This window comes from Chanodichthys erythropterus, chromosome 2 (genome assembly GCF_024489055.1).
Source record: "Chanodichthys erythropterus isolate Z2021 chromosome 2, ASM2448905v1, whole genome shotgun sequence".
Taxonomy (NCBI): domain Eukaryota; kingdom Metazoa; phylum Chordata; class Actinopteri; order Cypriniformes; family Xenocyprididae; genus Chanodichthys; species Chanodichthys erythropterus.
Window position 1 is genome coordinate 14,909,992 of NC_090222.1, and position 19,638 is coordinate 14,929,629.

The following is a 19,638-nucleotide window of genomic DNA, read 5'->3' on the forward strand; positions in this document are numbered from 1 at the left end:
CAAGACTTTTGCAGGCTCCATGGTCTGTTCTCCAGGCAGCACAAAGGGTTTCTTTCCTGAAAAACTGTCGACAGCTCCCCTTTTATCTTTCTATGTCACCTTCTGTCTTCTCCGTGATCAATACACTGTCAATCATTGTCAGGCTAAACGCCCACATATTCAGTCTGTAAGCAGCAAGAACCAGAGACTCAGCACAGAAATGCTGATCTAACTGCGGCTGGCTGTGATCTAGCACAAAGCTTAGTCAGCTACAACTCATCAAATATACAGCAATGAGAGCAATACAAACATTCTCTGAAGGCATGGCTACATAAAAGTTTTAAAGACAACAGCCTTCATATGACAAAAAAATAAACCATAAAAGAGCAAGAAATACTGAGTTTGTGTAGAGTGACAGGGTTTTTTAGTGATCCTTTCAGCAGGTTACAATTTTACAGCAGTAGGTTCATCTTTATTAGTCAATCAATTAGCTTTGTTTGGAACCATTTTCTTTGGCGGAGCAAAAATAGCAACTGTAATAGTAACTGGCAATATTGTGTCTAAAATTTAAAGGGCGGAATACAGTACAAGACTATTGTCCCAGTTTATAGTCTTGACGAGTCAATACTAAAAGTCAGAGCAAAGTTGAGCAACAAAATCTCGTGGCAATGCAAAATGTTTTTACGGAACTGTTCGCTAATTCGTACAAATTTGTACAATCTCATTCATACATTTTTTTGTACATTTTCTTATGCCCCATTAACAGGTTTATGGATATGGTTTTGTATGATTCACATCGTACAAATTCATTCAAAACTGCCACCTTGTAACATAGTTACGTTGTCCTGTGAGATCAGGTTGGAAAATGACATAGCATGTGATAGGCCCATCGATTTTTTTTAGCTTCGGAAGATGAATCCATAGAGTCAGAGAATATCAAACATTTGATATTTTGAGCTGATTTTGTTTTTATTTGTCACATGACTGCTAGCAATGAGGCACAATCTCCTGTGGGTTGTGTTCGGACCAACTTGAAAGACTGGTAGTGTGTGATGCCTAGCGTTACAAAATCTGGTCAGGGTTTTAAAAGTTGTGTATTGTATGGGACACAACCCAAATGGGACACATTTTGCCATTGAGATGACTGGGAAAAGTGGACCAATTAACCTGAATTCACACTATGTGTTCTAATACATATTATTAGCTCGACTATAAAACAGTGCATAAAGTTCACACAGCTAATATAACCCTCAAATGGATCTTTACAAAATGTTCGTCATGCATGCTGCATGCATGCTTTGCATCATGTGAGTACAGTATTTATTTGGATGTTTACATTTGATTCTGAACGAGTTTGATAGTGCTATTAACGATGGTAACTTTAACCACATTTAACAGTACTTTAGCAACATGCTAACAAAACATTTAGAAAGACAATTCTCAAATATCACTAAAAATACCATGTTATCATGGATCATGTCAGTTATTATCACTCCATCTGCCATTTTTCACTGTTGTCCTTGCTTGCTTACCTAGCCTGATGATTCAGCTGTGCACAGATCCAGACATTAATACTAGCTTGTGTAATGCCTCGATCATGGGCTGGCATATGCAAATATTGGGGGCGTACATATTAATGATCCCAACTCTTACGTAACAGTCGGTGTTATGTTGAGATTCGCCTGTTCTTCTGAGGTCTTTTAAACAAATGAGATTTACATAAGAAGGAGGAAGCAATGGAGTTTGAAACTCTTTTCCATGTACTGAACTCTTGTTATTCAGTTATGCCAAGGTAAATTCAATTTTTGATTCTAGGGCACCTTTAAAACATTCACATTTGTATTGATGATGAGCAATAGTATTTTTTCCTCTCAAAATTTATATTTAAAATAAGAAGAAAATGAATGGGTCCAATATAAAGGTCAGTGATACTCAGAAAGTTAGCTTTTCAAGCTTTATTTTAACATCATTACAGGACAGTATCAAACATGTTTTAATATTGAGAACATCTTTCAAATTACACTAGGACAAAACATTCAGTCTCTTTTGTATGTTGTGCAATATTTGATAACATCTTTCCTCAGTTTGTACAAATACAGTATGAGGATAACAGTCAGTTACAAGCTAAATGCACTTCAACTCCAAAAACGCCTCCATGTTTTAGGCCATCATTGTATTGAAATGTGGCAATCTTGCTCTTTTTAACAAGAGTATACAATGAACATGCAGAATAACACATTCAAGACACTTATTTCCATATTATATCCATAATATTTTACATGAAATCTAAAGATAAATCAGGAATATCACCCCAGAAATGTAAGCAAAGAGGTTCCTGTAGCAAATGCATCATATAGCTTATGGAAAACTGGCTTAGATTTGATCAAAAAAAAAAAAAAAAAGTAATGTAACTCAAAAGGTACTTAAGCTAAGTTTCACTGAATATAACAGTAAGTAAGTGCTGTATGCTACACCTCAGGTCCTGTAATCACAAAGGCTAAAGCAAACCGTATATGCTGAGGTATATTCAGACTGGACTTTGGCACTGGGTATAAATCAATTTAAAGTCGTTGGGACGACATAAACAGTCCAGCCTTAATCCAACAGTCTTTAGCCTGAATAGCAGCAAAATGCTACCCCTGCAATAGCAGACAGTACAAAATGTTCAATAACAGCTGTAGAGCCTTCACATACTGTATGGTTTTCCCAACATAATCTCATGGCAATTCATAACTATTTTACAATTTTGGCAAATTGGTAGCTAATTCGTATGAATATGTACAATCCCATTTGTACATTTTCATAGGATCGGTTTACGCTCCATTGATGTTATGGGGGTAAGGCGTGAAGTTTCATGCTTACTTTTTTCTAACAATGGTACGTTTTCGTACAAAACGCATTGTACAAATTTTTCCAAAATCGGCACCTCATAAAATAGTAATGTTTTCTCATGAGATTGAGTACTTAAGATCTTCAGACCCATAACCCAAATAAATAAACTGTATTTGCTTTACTTCAAGACTGCAAGCTCTTGAAGCACAAGACAACATTGTGGAACTACGCTAAACTGTGGAATATGTGCACCCTACTCCACACATGGAGGTGGAAAGGTTCTGGATATCGTTAAGTGGTTTCCTGAGATATGATGGAAATGTTACACTAAGTGTGACCCAGCAAGACATACTGAGAGCTTGGAAAGGAGGGTCTTCTATCCTTAAACGTCTGCAATAAAGTATTGTCAATCAGTAGTATTATTGTGGTTACTTGAAGTACATTTGTGTGTCCTTTTTTTTTTTTTTTTTTTTTTTATATACAGTAAATTGTTTGTGAAAACACTTCTATGGTCAGGGTCCAAAAATAACACCTGCCATACGCCAAACGGAAGTAAAATGTGATTTTGGTGAGAAAGCAAATGGATTTACTGGCCATTTGAGTCACTGCAACAATGGTTGAAATTGCAGAACCACTAAAATGAGTGTATAAATGGTTTATGAGAGGTAGTGTTTTGCTTTAAGGGTAAATGGTCGCAAATACTACAAAAACGCTACCTTTTTTCAACAATAATTTAAAGTCTAGTTGATATGATTCAATATTTGATTTCATCAGATATCATTTCGATCTCATAAGAGTGCAAGTCGGTGTTTCTTGAACAGCGTGATCTGTAATGTCCGATTCAAGAACAAATGAATAAATTCTGTAAAAATATACTGCTCTAAATTAGTTCATGTTAACTAATGCATTAACTAATGTTAACAAATGGGACCTTATTGTAAAGTTCCCACAGTGCCCTTCAAGGGTGCAATAACACTGTTTGGGATTCGCCTACAATGCCATATGGATCAATTCTTGAGTCCTTCAAAAGAATTTATGCCACAGCATTGAATTTGCTTGGGGACTAAATCAGTGAGTCGTTGACAGTACTGTGTACTGAAAGCCAAAGTAGGATGCATGCAAAGAACTGAATCACTTCTGAACAACCATCTTTATCTAATGATTCTGACACAAGTCAATTAAAAATTAATTTGGCTTATAATCAAATATGCCTTTTTAAAAGGCATTTTCAGTTTTTTTTTTTTTTTTTTTTTGTCTTGAGCCTTAAATACCTTAATATTTTTTACCCGCTATTGAGCTGTATGGCAAGTTCATTTTGGACCCAGTATGCAAAGCTGTACTGACCCTAATGTACATCAGTGTTAAGATTATTACAGTTAAATTATTATGTTTCTTCCAGGGCTAAGCACCGGTTTGGTCTAAGCCTGCATATTACATTTAAAGATATGAGCCACTTTTGCTTTTTCTCAGTTACATGCCTCGGTAATAATTTCTGCTGACGTGTCTACTGCAATCTCAGCCTCATGCAAAATACTATAGTAACAATATCACATTGCATTCCACAAACAGAGCACCCTGTGTGAGGGAAGGTGATGTGGACCAGGAGAAAATGGCTGTCCTCTGAAACAGTACTACAGTACTTTGAGGTATTGAGGAAGTCTTTTATCCATCTCCAAGAGGCACCCAACTCGCCCGATTCTTCTTGCCAACCACACTGGCCAAATGTCAAGCCAGGGCAGAGCAGCAGGCAGCATGCACATAGAATGACGTCTGAAGTCCTGTTAGAGTTCTTAAGAGCGCGAGCAGAACCGAGGCTTTGCCAAGCGTTCCTTTCCCGAGTGAGCTACGTGGCTTCAGAGCATCATGTCAAGAAAGAGTTCAGCTAATGTGTTTGTGATAATTCCCTCAAAGATTTCTACTCTCAGTTTATCTGCTGAATCTATGGTGTTCAGTGTTGTTTATACGGATCTCGCCAGCTGAAATGAGACGCTACTTTCTGGTGTCCTCATGTGAAATACTTGCAGTTTGTTGAGTCAATGAAACAGTCAGATGTGCATTTGAGATGTCCATAAGATCTGTGGACAGAAAGACAAGACATAATTATGTGGAAATTTAATTTTTTTTTTTTTGCTTTTTCAAGGACCATATAGTGGTCCTTTATACAGTATGTGTATGGGTTTTAAATCAAAACAAAATTCTTTTAAAATATCACTATAACACTATGATCAAGAATAATATTCAGTAAAAAAAAAAAAAAAAATATTCAATAAATTGACTAACTACTATGTACTAACCAGTGTTGCAAGGTAAAGAGTTACGCAAATCAGTTTACTTTTCCCAAGTAACTAGTAAAGTAATACATTACTGTTTTAAATTTACTACAAAATATCTGAGTTACTTTTTCACACGTTACTTTGTTTTCCCATTTATTGACTGTCAGCTCTACTCATTAAAAAAATGCTGAAGCAAGAGTTGAACTTTCTTTTCCTGCATCCTATTCTTTTGCAATCTAGAATGGCAGCACAGCTGAGAGGTTTGTTTGAGCTGTGTCCTCTACTGTACAGGTGTGAATTTGCATTACCTTCAGCCTGAGCCTTATTCATTTAACTTTTGGTTTGGTTTGTTATAAAAAAAAAACAAAAAAAAAAAAAAACAAGCCCATTGAGAAAAAGTAATGCAAAAGTAATGTAACAAAAGTAATGTACAGTAGGAGGAGAACGTCTGCAGTCTGGACGGCGGCTTCCTATTCGTGCCTAGATGGATGACATGACCACCCTGACCTCAACCATTGCATGTACCAAACGTCTACTTGAAAAGCTTCATGCCAACATAACATGGGCACTTATGAAGTTAAAACCCACTAAATCCAGAAGCATATCCATTGTCAGAGGGAAACTCGTAGACCAGAGGTTCCACATCGACAAAACACCCATTCCAACAGTGTTGGAGATGCCAGTCAAGAGCTTAGGGTGATGGTACAATGCAAGCCTCAATTAATCAGATCAGAGTGACTAACTGAGGGAAGAAACCATCAAAGGCCTTGTCAGTATAAACAATACCTTGCTTCCTGGCAAGCTGAAACTATGGTGCCTGCAATTCGGATTGCTCCCTCGTCTAATGTGGCCTCTAACAGTCTACGAGGTCCCCATTACCAAAATCGAGAAGCTGTAGAAAAAAAGTCAGTTCTTATTTCAAGAAGTGGCTTGGACTCCCGCGATGCCTCAGTAATGTTGGCCTGTATGTGTAAAGTGACCTGGAATGGCTCTATGGCTCTCTAGTCTCACTGAAGAGTACAAATACACCAAAGTGAGACTAGACATGACCCTGACTGAGTCTCAAGATGCTATAATACAAGCAGCTGCTCCCAGATTGGCAACTGGGAGGAAGTGGACCCCGATTGAGGCCATACAGCAAGCAAAATCCACTCTCAAGCATGGAGACATTGTAGGACAGGTGCATCAGGGAAGAGGGAGTTTTGGACTTGGTACAAGCTGACCCATATGGTACAAAGCAGCATCCGCCCAGAGGAGAAAACTGATAGCAGCCGAGGTCCGGCAGCAAGAGGAGGCAGATGCACAAAGGCAGTCTCGCAGTCCAAACAAGGACATTGGACTAACCTGGAAAATCTGGAGCAACGTAAGCTCATCTGGAAGGATCGTTGGGAGATGGAAGGAAGCAGATTGAGCTTCCTCATCAGAGCCACCTACAATGTACTCCGCACACTGAAGAACCTAAACCAGTGGATTGGAGAGGATCCATCATGTCCTCTCTGTCAAACCCCAGCAACGCTAAGGCATATCCTCATCAGCTACAAAACCAGTCTTTCCCAAGGATATTACACCTGGAGGCACAATCAGGTTCTGAGACAACTGGCGATTATCAAAAGAAAGGAGAACCACCACTGCCCTCCCTCCTCCAATGCCTGGATTCTCAAAAGCCACCGCTTCATAAGAGCAGGACAACTTCCAGCAAAGCCAACTACAAAAATGGAAACAACCCCACTGGATGCTGCCCGTGACTGGAAAATACAGGTTGATCTAGACCAGAAGCTCAGCTTTCCACCACAACTAACTTACAACTAACCTCAGGCCAGACCTGATACTGTGGTCAACCTCACCAAAGTCCCTGTTCATCATGGAACTAATTGTGCCATGGGAGGCTACAATTGGTGAAGCAAATGAACATAAAAGGCTGAAGTACTCAGACCTAGCAGCCGAAGCAGAACAATGGGGCTGGCGAACCCAGTTGCTCTCCGTAGAGGTTGGGTGCAGAGGTTTCTGTAGCCATGGCAATAACCAGGCTACTGAAGGGGTTGGGAGCCAGAGGACAGGCCTTATAACAAGCCGTTAGGTCGCTGTCAGAGGCTGCTGAGCAAAGCAGCAACCTGCTGTGGCTAAAAAGGAAGGATCCCAAATTGGCTGCAAAATGACCTAGAGGGGTAAAAGCAGAGGGGAGCGCACCTGGGATACCAGGTGTCGCTGTTGAGGCCTTTGGAGGGTGCCCACCTGATGACCCCAATGAAGTGATTACCCCTACTCCCCATTCAAGATGTCAACAAAGTGCCGATTATTCTAAGGGATTGAACTATCAAGTCCTATATGCTCAACTCCATAAAAAGTAACTAAGTAATGTAATTAGTTTTTTCAGGGAGTAATGCAGTATTGTAACGCATTACTTTTTAAAAGTAACTTTCCCCAACACTGGTACTAACAATACACATTGTGTACATATTAGGGATGCTCGCATTGACCGTTTAACCGTTAACCGAAAGTAAGAATTTTAACCGATTAATACTATCAGTTAAACGATTTTTTTGTTTTTTTTGCTGCATGGTTAAAGAAAAATATGCTATATATATACATATATGCTTATTTGTTAACTCACCGGGCGTTTCACACGTGCCAGACATATTTCGCTAAGCAACAAGCAAAATGAAGCGAGCGAAAAGAAGTACTGACCATTTCCAAGCAATCGATCACAGCGTGCTAACGTTTTAGGACAGGTCGATGGTATATAAATCGTGGCCGAACGTTAGCGTTTGTCAATCAAGCAAAACCGTCCATTCAGAAACCGAGAAATTTGACACTTTAAGGTAAGAGGCTGATCTCTCAGATTGACGCGCGAGCTGGCTTGACTGAAGGATTTGTAGTTTATGGACTGTTTTGAGTTAAAAGCATTGATGGCATCAATAAAAGAGATATCTAAAAGCGAAACGAAAATTATTGCCTCGACCGGCGACACAGTGGGGAGGACGCACGAGAGGAGACCTGCGCGTTTAATTGGTATGTGTATGCTACTGTAATACTGCATAATACAAAGCTTATCAGTGGCATGCACTTTGATCACGAAAGTGAAAGTGCCTTTTGCGGTCGCATAGCGGTGCCCCCGCGTTCCCATTTCTCTCGATGTGAACCGTGAGCTCCAGTCCATTACAATTCAGGGCCATGGTATACTTCATTTCCCGCATTCCGCTTAGTCTCGTGCGCGAGCCTTTCAAAGAAACTCCTTTGCCCATGAGCGCGGAAAGACGCGTTCGGTGTGCACACGTGCACCGTCCGTGGTCATAACAATAACAATCCTTGAGGTAGGCCTGCTATTTTTATTTGACGGAAAAAATGTCTAAAATACTGGTTGTTAAAAGCTTCAATGGATTCACCGTGTTTTTGTTTTGTCATCTTAATTTGTTAAACATTTAAGTGAAAAATATTTAGTGTAGGCCTATTTATTTTATGCCTTTTATTTAAATTATTTTTTTCTGCTGTCAGAAACGCTGCAGGTGCGTGACAATTTGATAATGTGAATCCAGGTTCTGTTGTTTATCTGTTCTATGCTGCTGTTTGCATGTTAAAATAAACCCGTGGAAGACACAGACACTCGTCAATTGTATTTTTTATTTAATGTCATATTATATAGGCTATACAATATTATAATCTTATCAGTTAACGGTTAATAATCGGATAACGAGCGTCGGTTGTCGGTCGAGAAATTTAACCGAAATGAGCATCCCTAGTACATATATATTTTTACATTACTTATATTTTAAAAATGAAATTAGTTTCTGTAATTACATCTATATAAACTGTTGACCCTACCTCTGCCACTTAACCCACCCTTAAACCTTACCATACCACCAAACCTGTCCACAAACTTTACCCCATCCTACCTCAATAGCAGCAAAAGTGTTTTTTAATACAATGATTTACAAACATCAACAGAATAATTACACTGTACCAAACAATTACTTTTTTTTCAATGTACTGTAAGTAGTTAAAGACACCTAATTTAAAGTGGGACCAATAAAATACATTATTATTTCATATATTTTGTTCGCCCAAACTCTTTGGGACCAGAAAACATCTAATTTTCATTAAGAGGGATTTTAGCTTTGTTGAACTCTTTTTATATTGGCTTGAACAGTCTTACCCTGGCAAAAAGGATCTGCATGTGTGAAAGCCAAAGTCCTTTCCATCACACTCCTCTGCCCCTTCATAGCGATATCCATCCCCACAATATGCAAATTTGCACTCTGAGAAAGAAAAAAGGAGAAACATATACTGTAAAAATCTGTGAAATTTACTGTTAAAAAAACAAAACAAAAAAAAACAGCAGCAGTTGAATCAAAGTTCATCACAAGTAGCTTTTTTCCACAAGCTGAGGGAAATACTAGTATATAGAAGATGCAGAGTGTCATACACACAAATACAAAACACCATCATGGCACTATAATAATGCAATAAAAATTAATTTAACAACATGTAATGTAACAGAAATCTCTAATGTACATAACGGATAACAAAAAAACTAAGAAACAGATATTTCAATGAAAACCATTTCTAGAAATGTCAGTGACAGATAATGTACAATCTGCCGGTCATAAACACAGACACATACCAACTGTACATTCTCCATCTTTTTACAAGGCACACAAAATAAATAAAATGAATAAAGTTAGATTATGTTATTAAATGAGAACAGAGAGACCACAGAGTGACACAAGAGATGTGAAACTAACACAGCTGTTTATGAAATCGAATGTCTGGGACAACAGCCAGTTGTTCAGTTTAGTGGTCATTGTACAAAAATATTTGACCGCAGAATGCAGTGATCGACCAATCAGAATGTAGTATTCCAGAGTGCAGTGTAATGAATTAGGAGAGCATATGTTTGGGTGACTCCTGAATGAAGGTGTTATTCTTGGCTTCACTTGCTATACCGGACCCGATTATTCTTGAATTCCCATTTTAGAACTCACTCTCACATTAAACCACATTACAGCATGTTGTTGGGAATAAGCTGTCAGCTGGAATGTTGCTGTTTCAACCTGATACTTACTGACACAGCCATCTGTGACCACCTTATTTCCGTCATCACACTCCTCTCCGTTCTCAGCTTGCACAATGCTGTCTCCGCAGAAACCCTCCTGGTCGGGATCACGCTCCATCGACTGGAAGGGTGTTAACTGGAATGAAAAAGTCTTTTACGGACCTTGGTCTCCTACAATAGGTTTACATGCATCTCCAGAGGCTTCCTCAGCGCTTGTATACACAGAGATCGGAACAGTTACAACGGCACCGAGTCAATGGCAAGTCCTCATGCTTATGAATTGCATGCAAAGTGGATTCGCAGCACTGAAAACAGTGTCTACTCAACATGTCGACAACACAAACCAAACTCTTCCAGGCCTCAGCTACAACTACAGTGTTTGAGGGTGGGTCAAAGTAGACGATCTTCGCTGGCAGCCAATGAAGACCATAAACTGGCATTATGCAAATGTATTGCATTATTACATTGGTATGTAACAGGAAGTAAGGCTGGAATAGGCTGTTTGCACATGACATCACGGGGTGGCACGAAATGCAGATGGAGGGCAGGAAGTGAATTTCTACATAGGGAAGCACTATGAAATGCCTATGTTTTGCATTGTTTATTGTTGCTCTAATCAACCAAACTGATAAACCACAAGGAGCTTTTATCATGTACCAAAGGTTGTTGTTCATCAGTGGGAAAAATGGGTGTTGAACGACACGAGGGGGAGTAATTAATGACATTATTTTCATTTTTGGGTGAACTAACCCTTTAAAGTGAATTAAATATAACTAGTATATAAAAAAAAAATTGTATATAAAAATAAAATGTAACTATAATAAAATATAACTGGTGAAAGAAAATAGGTTAAAAAAAAAATCTAAATAACGAGTGAATCAAAAACATGCGTTCTAAACGCAATAGGCAAACTATCCATTCATGACTTGGGTTTTGTTTATTGATGTGTACCTGTATTGGCATCCAGCCGTTAATGTCTTTGAAGTAAAGCGCCCTCTGATCTTTACGGAACGCCAAAGCGTTATCGGTCTGAAGGCGGTTCAGCTCCTGTTCGTTATTCACCACAAATATCTGCAACAGACATTAAATATCATCAGATGTCAGAATGTTGGACTGGGAAAATAAACTGTCCTAAAATTGAACGTTGTGCAAAAGCAATCGATCCAGTGCGGCGCACAGATATCTAGTAATATTCAGGCTTAGTTTGTAAACCGTGCTGGCATTGGTGGCTTACCGCTGGAACTCTGGGATAGATGCCCCGGTGCAAGTGCTGGTCAAAGGAGGGGTTGACACTCGAGGGGCCACTGCACCCGCAGCGGCCTGGGATGCCAGACTGTCCCTTCTCTCCTTTCTGTCCTACCATGTACAGTCCTGGAGGAGAGGTAAACAACATAAATGTCCCTCCATGTGATGCAAGAGTAATCGAGTGATTTTAAGAGCTACTAAACCTGGCCCTCATCTATCACGAAGTGTAAGCAATTGAGTTAATAAGCACAGAAACCAAAACAAGACAGCAGCTGTCCTGTGAATAAAGTGATGACATAATGTTTGTGATTGTGCGAGAAGCTTGGCCGCTCCAGCCATCAGTTAAGGACATGATGTCATGGCTTCAGTCACCTTTGGGGCTTCTGTTTCAGCCAGAGATCAGGTTGCTTCTGAAGCTAAATAGACCAGTGGTGGGATTTCCTGCTGTGATTTAAGATCCGTGTGCTTCACCGTCTGCACATGGCAATAGCTAATGCTGCAATATCATCATGTAATCCTCATACTAACAAATCCAAATCAGAATATGTAGCATATAGTAAAAAAAAGTATACATTTAAATAATAAATAAATAAGGTTTGTAAAAAGTAGTTTGTAATGAGCCTTAATCATACAATGCATCACTATTCAAACACTTGTAGTCAGTAAGGTTTAAACCCTTACCAGCTCCAAACTTTTGAACGGTATAAATTTTCCACGGAATTTCCCTAGGAAACTATACTTCCTCAGAGACCAGAAGAGATTTGAGATCTGATAGTTGTATGTAATTATAATACCTGAGGCGGGCAAACCAGGAGGTCCAGGGTGACCAGGGGCCCCCTGAGGGCCTGCAGGTCCCATGGGTCCAATTGAACCACTGTCACCTTTTGAGCCCTGCATCAGAAATCAATCGTAACGGTCATTTATTTCCAATGCTTTTGCATTGTTATCATGTTGCTATTATGTTTAAGGATTGATCACCTGCTTTCCTCTTTTTCCTGGGCGGCCAGTGGGTCCCCTGTTCCCTGAGCTTCCAGGTTCTCCTTTTGGGCCCATTTCACCCTGAGAAAGAGTTTTAAAATTACATATAATACTTGTTTTACCTTAATAAAGGGTCAGTTCACCCAAAAAAAACCAAAAAAAAAAACCCTCATGTCGTTCCAAAGCCGTAAGACTTTCATCCATCTTCGTGAAGACAAATTAAGTTATTTTAATGAAATCTGAGAGACTTCTGTCTCTCCTTTACCACTTCAATGCTTCCAAAAGTTAATATTGTAAAACTAGTCCATATGAAATGAGAAGTTTAGTCCAAATTTTCTGAAGACACTTGATCACTTTATATGCTGAACAGGCTTTTATTCACATAAACATTCATCGACTCACACATAATTTGTGGTAAACGGAAACTCAAGCATGTTTGCTTGACACATGCGAGAACCAATGAGGTTCATTTTCGTGTGTCACGCAGCACATTTGAGCTTCCGGAAGAGGTTTGTTCTCGCGTGTCAAGCAGTTTTGGTTAAGCTTCGGTTTATGTTCGCTGATCAATTTTTACATGTGAATAAAATCCTAAATTCAATCTGTTCATCATATAAAGCGTTAGAGTCTCTTAAGAAAATTATGACCTCCCAATTCATATGGATTAGTTTTACAATCTCTTTATGAACTTTTTGAAGCATCAAAGTGGTAGTTGTGTAGAATGTCAATGGTAGGACAGAAATCACACAGATTTCATTTAAAATATCTTCTTTTATGTTCCGAAGATGAACGAAAGTCTTACAGGTTTGGAACGACATGAGGATGAGTAATTATTGACAATTGTTTTGAAATAATGGTGAAATAATGCTTTAACAAATAAAAAGCAAACACCTTACAATAAGGTTCCATTTGTTAATTTTAGTTAACCACATTAGTTAACACTTACAACTTACAATGAAAAGTACTTGTTAAGCATTTATTCATTTAGGAATATTATATTCATTTTTGTTTTACTAATACATTATAAAATCAAAAGTAAAATCAAAATCAAAAAGCCATGACCCAAGCACACAATTATAATGTTCTCATTATAATTATAATTTTATATAGCCTATATGACAGACTTGCCCTGCACATGTTAACTGTATTTGCCCTTTTGAAGTGATTCCAATCATATTTCAAGCAATTAAAAACCATCATGGCGAACAGTGCACATCTGAAGTGTTTTAGCTGAAGGAAATAATCCATCATTTATCGACTTTAATATATCAGCCAAATTTTCTTATCGGGCCGACAACATTATGGCCGATACCAATATGGTGGCCGATATATCATGCATCCCTACTGTTAATATTATTTAATGGACCTGAGCTAACATAAACGAACAATGAACAGTTGTATTAATTAATTAACATAAATAAATGCGGTAACACTTTACAATAACAGTACATGAATAACCATGAACTAATACCTAAATTAATAGTTACTTCAACATGAACTCATGATTAGTTAAGATATGAACTAATGAAGAGTGATCCTTAACTACGACAGGAGTCATAAGGATTCATGCATGAAAACAGCAGCCTTAACTATGCGTTAATACATGTTTAATTAATGCATTAATTAACATTTAGGGGTAAACTAAATAAATCAGCCTAAATAAGAGTAAACAAGAAGTACTCTGAATTTGAATTAAACGCGATTTAATACTGTCATAATTTACACTGTAATATCATAATCTGCCATCTGCAGCTTTGTGACAAATAATTGCAATGGCACATGATTATTTAGCCATTAATTACATAGATCTGTCTAATCAAATGTGGAAAATAGACTAACTACCACTAATAAATTTAATTTGATCTAAACTGTTTTCTGATTTTTACAGTTCATTTATATTTAGTCATATAGATAAATAGTCATAGTTTATTCCCGGAACTAAAGTATGTAGGGTTTGTTTCTGGCGGGACACTCATTAGTGGCGCACACTAGGTGTTCTCTTGGCGCGTTTGTCGTGTTGCTGGCATTTTAAACTAATAAATGTTGACTGCTTTGGTAAGCCGAATTAATAATTAAAGACATATTTACATGTATGTTTTATTGGGGTTTTCAGGAGGTTATGTGCAGTTATTAACTGTATTTGTATTTTTGTCGTTTAAATGTATATGCTTTGATTAACATTAGCTTGTGGATGCGCGCTATTTTAGATGTAAATGTGCCTTATGTGTGTCTTTACAGGTATGTTTATGGCTTGCTTTCAAGTCCATATATGTTTAATTATATAAATAAAAATAAAATACAAATACTTTTTATTTTAGTTTTTTTGTACCGGGGTGTAAAGGAATAAGGATGGCACTCTATAGTGTTTATTCATATATTAGTTAATGATGTGTGATATGTGCATCATGTCATGACTTTACTTGAGGGGGCACAATCATAATTAACTCATTATTAACTAAGCATATACTAACATCAACTAATGGTTTGTTAATGTATACTTATGTCATGACTTTACTTGAGGGGGCACAATCATAATTAATTCCCTGTTAACAACTTACCAAATTCAGCTCATGATTATCATTAACTTACTATCAAATACACATGTACTAACACAACTATATAAGTATTCAGCCCAGTTAAGTGATGTTGTGTGACTTTTCAAAAAGTCAGAGAATGGAGGTACAGTATATGATCACGGCCTGCGTCTGGATGGAGAGTGAACTTCTGAATCTGATCCCAGCAAACGCTCCCTGACCTTAGTTCATGTTTCCTGTTTGGTTATTTTTTTGGGAACCGATTCCTCAGGAACTGATGTAAGTCACAGTAGTTTAGTTTGATAGGAAAGAATATCACAAAACAGATTAAGACCTTTTAAGATAAATAGTGTATTTAGTATTTTATATGTTTGATAAGGAGGGTCAGTGAAAATAATTACAAACTAATCCTGTGCCTTTCAGTAATGTTTATAATGAAGCTGCTGATGTCCGTAGTTTAAATTCTGACAAGAATAAATTGTTTAAATTTATTTCAAAGTCCAAATATGTATTATTCCTTCTTATAGAGACTGTTTGATTTAGTTTACCCTAAATGTTAATTAATGCATTAATTATCAAACATGTATTAACGCATAGTTAAGGCTTCTGTTTTCATGCATGAATCCCTATGACTCCTGTCGTAGTTAAGGATCACTCTTCATTAGTTCATATCTCAACTAATCATGATTTCATGTTGAAGTAACTATTAACTCAGGTATTAGTTCATGGTTATTCATGTACTGTTATTGTAAAGTGTTACCATAAATGCTGTAACAATTGTAATGCTCATTGTTATTTTTAATGTTAATTAATACATTAACTAATGTTAACTAATGGGACCTTATTGTAAAGTGTTACCAATAAAAATAGACCACTGCATTATTATAAATAGTACTAATTGTACCGTAACTTATAAAATATATTATGTAATACATTATACACAGTTAACCAGCATAAACTCCTATAGCACAATACTGTAATATAATGAAAGGCTAAAAATGCAGTAATATTTTCAGCACCTTTTGGCCAAGCATTCCAGGAAGACCAATTGATCCCTGAAACAGAGAAAGATGCAGTCTTTGTAAAAAAAAGTTATTAAGGTATGGTTTAGACCAATTAAAATGCACTGTAACACAATTACTCTGGTAACTTACCTTGTCACCTTTTAAGCCAATTTCTCCTCTGAAACCTTGTGAGCCCTAGTAGGAAAACATTAAAACAACAGTGATATTAAATCATTTAGAAGATAAAAAGCATAATTTGATGAACAACAGGGATTAAAATGAAAGAATGAATTGAATGATGAATTGTAGTAGGTTCAGAGAGGTAACTCACTTTTTCCCCCTTATGTCCAGGAAAGCCCTGCATGAAAGAAATGAACATTCAGCACACAGGGCACATTATTCTGTGCCCATATGACAAGGGCATTATGACTATAGCAGTCCTAATTCAGGAAGTTAAGACTGTCCAGACCTTGGGTCCAGTTGGTCCTCTTGCCCCTGGCATGCCCATCAGCCCAGGGTCACCTTTCTCCCCCTGTTGAAACACATACAGTAGGAGTTACTGTACTCTAAAGCATACACTGTGATGGTGTTACAATGGTTCGGTCACAATGGCAAAACTCAGAGACGACGAAGAGCAGGATCTAAACGCAGCTTTATTTAGTTAAACCGTAATCCAAGCACAAGGTACAGAAACCAGGAATCACAGGAGCAGAACTGAGGGTGAGGGAACAGAGGATGACGACACATTCAACAAAGGACAACAACTGACAAACAACACAGGAACCACTTTAAATACACAGACAGGTGAACTGGATAACAAAACACTGATGCAAATAATGAGGGAGAAACTAGGGGGACCAAAAGAACTACAAAACTAGAAACAGGAACCAAAGCCATGAAACAATACAAAATAAAAGTCCAGAAACACAAAACACACAGAGGAACCTGTGAAAGTCATACTGTAGATGTCCATTACAATTCTTGATTGTAAATCATGAGAAACACAACTTTTTGCTTTCAAATTTCATATCTGATTTGAAGATAAAGTATACGCTACCGTTCAAATGTTTGGGGTAAGTACGATTAATACTTTTATTCAGTAAGGATGCGTTAAATTGATCGAAAGTGCAACAAATAATGCTGCAAAAGAATTCAAATAAATGCTTTTAAACTTTTATTCATCAAAGAATTCAAAATTTCCACAAAAAATATTAAGCAGCACAACTGTTTACAACATTAAAAATAATAAGAAATGTTTCTTGAGCACCAAATCAGCATATCAGAATGATTTCTTAAGGATCATGTGACACTGACTGGATTAATGATGCTGGAAATTCAGCTTTGCCATCACAGGAATAAATTACATTTTAAAATATATAAAAATATATCATAATAATATTTCATAATATTACAGTTTTTACTGTATTATTATTGATTAAATAAATGCAGCCCTGATGAGCATAAGAAAATTCTTTCAAAAATACTACTGACCCCAAATCTTTTAATGGTAATGTACAGGTGCTGGTCATATAATTAGCATATCATCAAAAAGTTGATTTATTTCACTAATTCCATTCAAAAAGTGAAACTTGTATATTATATTCATTCATTACACAAAGACTGATATATTTCAAATGTTTATTTCTTTTAATTTTGATGATTATAACTGACAACTAAGGAAAATCCCAAATTCAGTATCTCAGAAAATTAGAATATTGTGAAAAGGTTCAATATTGAAGACACCTGGTGCCACACTCTAATCAGCTAATTAACTCAAAACACCTGCAAAGGCCTTTAAATGGTCTCTCAGTCTAGTTCTGTAGGTTACACAATCATGGGGAAGACTGCTGACTTGACAGTTGTCCAAAAGATGACCATTGACACCTTACACAAGGAGGGCAAGACACAAAAGGTCATTGCAAAAGAGGCTGGCTGTTCACAGAGCTCGGTGTCCAAGCACATTAATAGAGAGGTGAAGGGAAGGAAAAGATGGGGTAGAAAAAAAGTGTACAAGCAATAGGGATAACCGCACCCTGGTGAGGATTGTGAAACAACCCATTCAAAAATGTGGGGGAGATTCACAAAGAGTGGACTGCAGCTGGAGTCAGTGCTTCAAGAACCACTACGCACAGACGTATACAAGACATGGGTTTCAGCTGTCGCATTCCTGGTGTCAAGCCACTCTTGAACAACAGACAGCGTCAGAAGCTTCTCGCCTGGGCTAAAGACAAAAAGGACTGGACTGCTGCTAAGTGGTCCAAAGTTATGTTCTCTGATGAAAGTAAATTTTGCATTTTCTTTGGAAATCAGGGTCCCGGAGTCTGGAGGAAGTGAGGAGAGGCACACAATCCACGTTGCTTGAGGTCCAATGTAAAGTTTCCACAGTCAGTGATGGTTTGGGGTGCCATGTCATCTGCTGGTGTTGGTCCACTGTGTTTTCTGAGGTCCAAGGTCAACGCAGCCATATACCAGGAAGTTTTAGAGCACTTCATGCTTCCTGCTGCTGACCAACTTTATGGAGATGACCATGGTATCCGTGTTCTTAATTGGCCAGCAAACTCGCCTGACCTTAACACCATAGAAAATCTATGGGGCATTGTGAAGCGGAAGATGCGATATGACAGACCCAACAATGCAGAAGAGCTGAAGGCCACTATCAGAGCAACCTGGGCTCTCATAACACCTGAGCAGTGCCACAGACTGATCGACTCCATGCCACGCCGCATTGCTGCAGTAATTCAGGCAAAAGGAGCCCCAACTAAGTATTGAGTGCTGTACATGCTCATACTTTTCATGTTCATACTTTTCAGTTGGCCAAGCTTTCTAAAGATCTTCTTTGTATTGGTCTTAAGTAATATTCTAATTTTCTGAGATACTGAATTTGGGATTTTCCTTGGTTGTCAGTTATAATAATCAAAATTAAAAGAAATAATAATTTGAAATATATCAGTCTGTGTGTAATGAATGAATATAATATACAATATTCACTTTTTGAATGGAATTAGTGAAATAAATCAACTTTTTGATGATATTCTAATTATATGACCAGCACCTGTATGTCAAACATAAAACAGTTTTATGGAATATATTGAGATACAGAATATTTGCTTTTTCATCTAGGCAAATGTGATTCTACTTCATGTATGTTCCTGTCTGCTGTAAAGAGATTCAGATTCTGTTGTACGGAGTAAGAATTGTGTTCACATGAAGATGGAATGAATTACTCACTTTAGGCCCAGTTGGTCCTTGCCATCCGCTTGGTCCCTGTCGTCCTGGGAGACCAGGAGGGCCAGTGCGCCCCTGTAACACATACAAGCTATGAATCTAGCTACCATTTGACAGCCAGAACTTGCACACAAAGATATAAATTTTAAGGAACTATATAGGCTGACACATCTTTAGTGCAGAGATTTTGGATGGGAGGCTGTCTAATGCAGTGGCTCGGCACAGTTACTGTACCACATAACAACACTGATAAAGACAAGTTTTAGTTTTCACTAAAACTTAATTTTAGTAAGCAAATTAATTAGCTTCCTTCTGCTTGATAATATAGCCCTGATATAGCAGAACTTTCCCTATCCTGGATTTTAGCACAGATGGAATATTGTATTAACCAATCAAGAAGCCAGGGAGCTGTTTGATTTGAAGTCACCATGAAATCAAGACTGACAGCTCTTGTTTTTATATGGAATATTTCATATTGGAATATTTATTATAAATGATTTATCCATGCACATCATTTTATT

The 19,638-nt window shown here is 37.6% G+C and overlaps 1 protein-coding gene across 1 annotated transcript in view; it reads right to left on the reverse strand.

Moving 5' to 3' along the window:
* Positions 1–1,504: 1,504 nt before the first annotated feature.
* Positions 1,505–19,638, reverse strand: part of colq (collagen-like tail subunit (single strand of homotrimer) of asymmetric acetylcholinesterase) — a 32,077-nt gene continuing 13,943 nt past the window's right edge. The window contains exons 6-17 of the mRNA XM_067402289.1: positions 19,121–19,192; positions 16,362–16,424; positions 16,224–16,250; positions 16,043–16,087; positions 15,908–15,943; positions 12,358–12,438; positions 12,174–12,270; positions 11,369–11,505; positions 11,086–11,205; positions 10,144–10,270; positions 9,235–9,337; positions 1,505–4,886 (exon numbers count right to left, since the gene is read on the reverse strand). Of these exons, the coding sequence (XP_067258390.1) occupies positions 4,817–4,886; positions 9,235–9,337; positions 10,144–10,270; positions 11,086–11,205; positions 11,369–11,505; positions 12,174–12,270; positions 12,358–12,438; positions 15,908–15,943; positions 16,043–16,087; positions 16,224–16,250; positions 16,362–16,424; positions 19,121–19,192 (978 nt within the window). The 3' untranslated portion in view covers positions 1,505–4,816. The remainder of the gene's footprint in view (positions 4,887–9,234; positions 9,338–10,143; positions 10,271–11,085; positions 11,206–11,368; positions 11,506–12,173; positions 12,271–12,357; positions 12,439–15,907; positions 15,944–16,042; positions 16,088–16,223; positions 16,251–16,361; positions 16,425–19,120; positions 19,193–19,638) is intronic.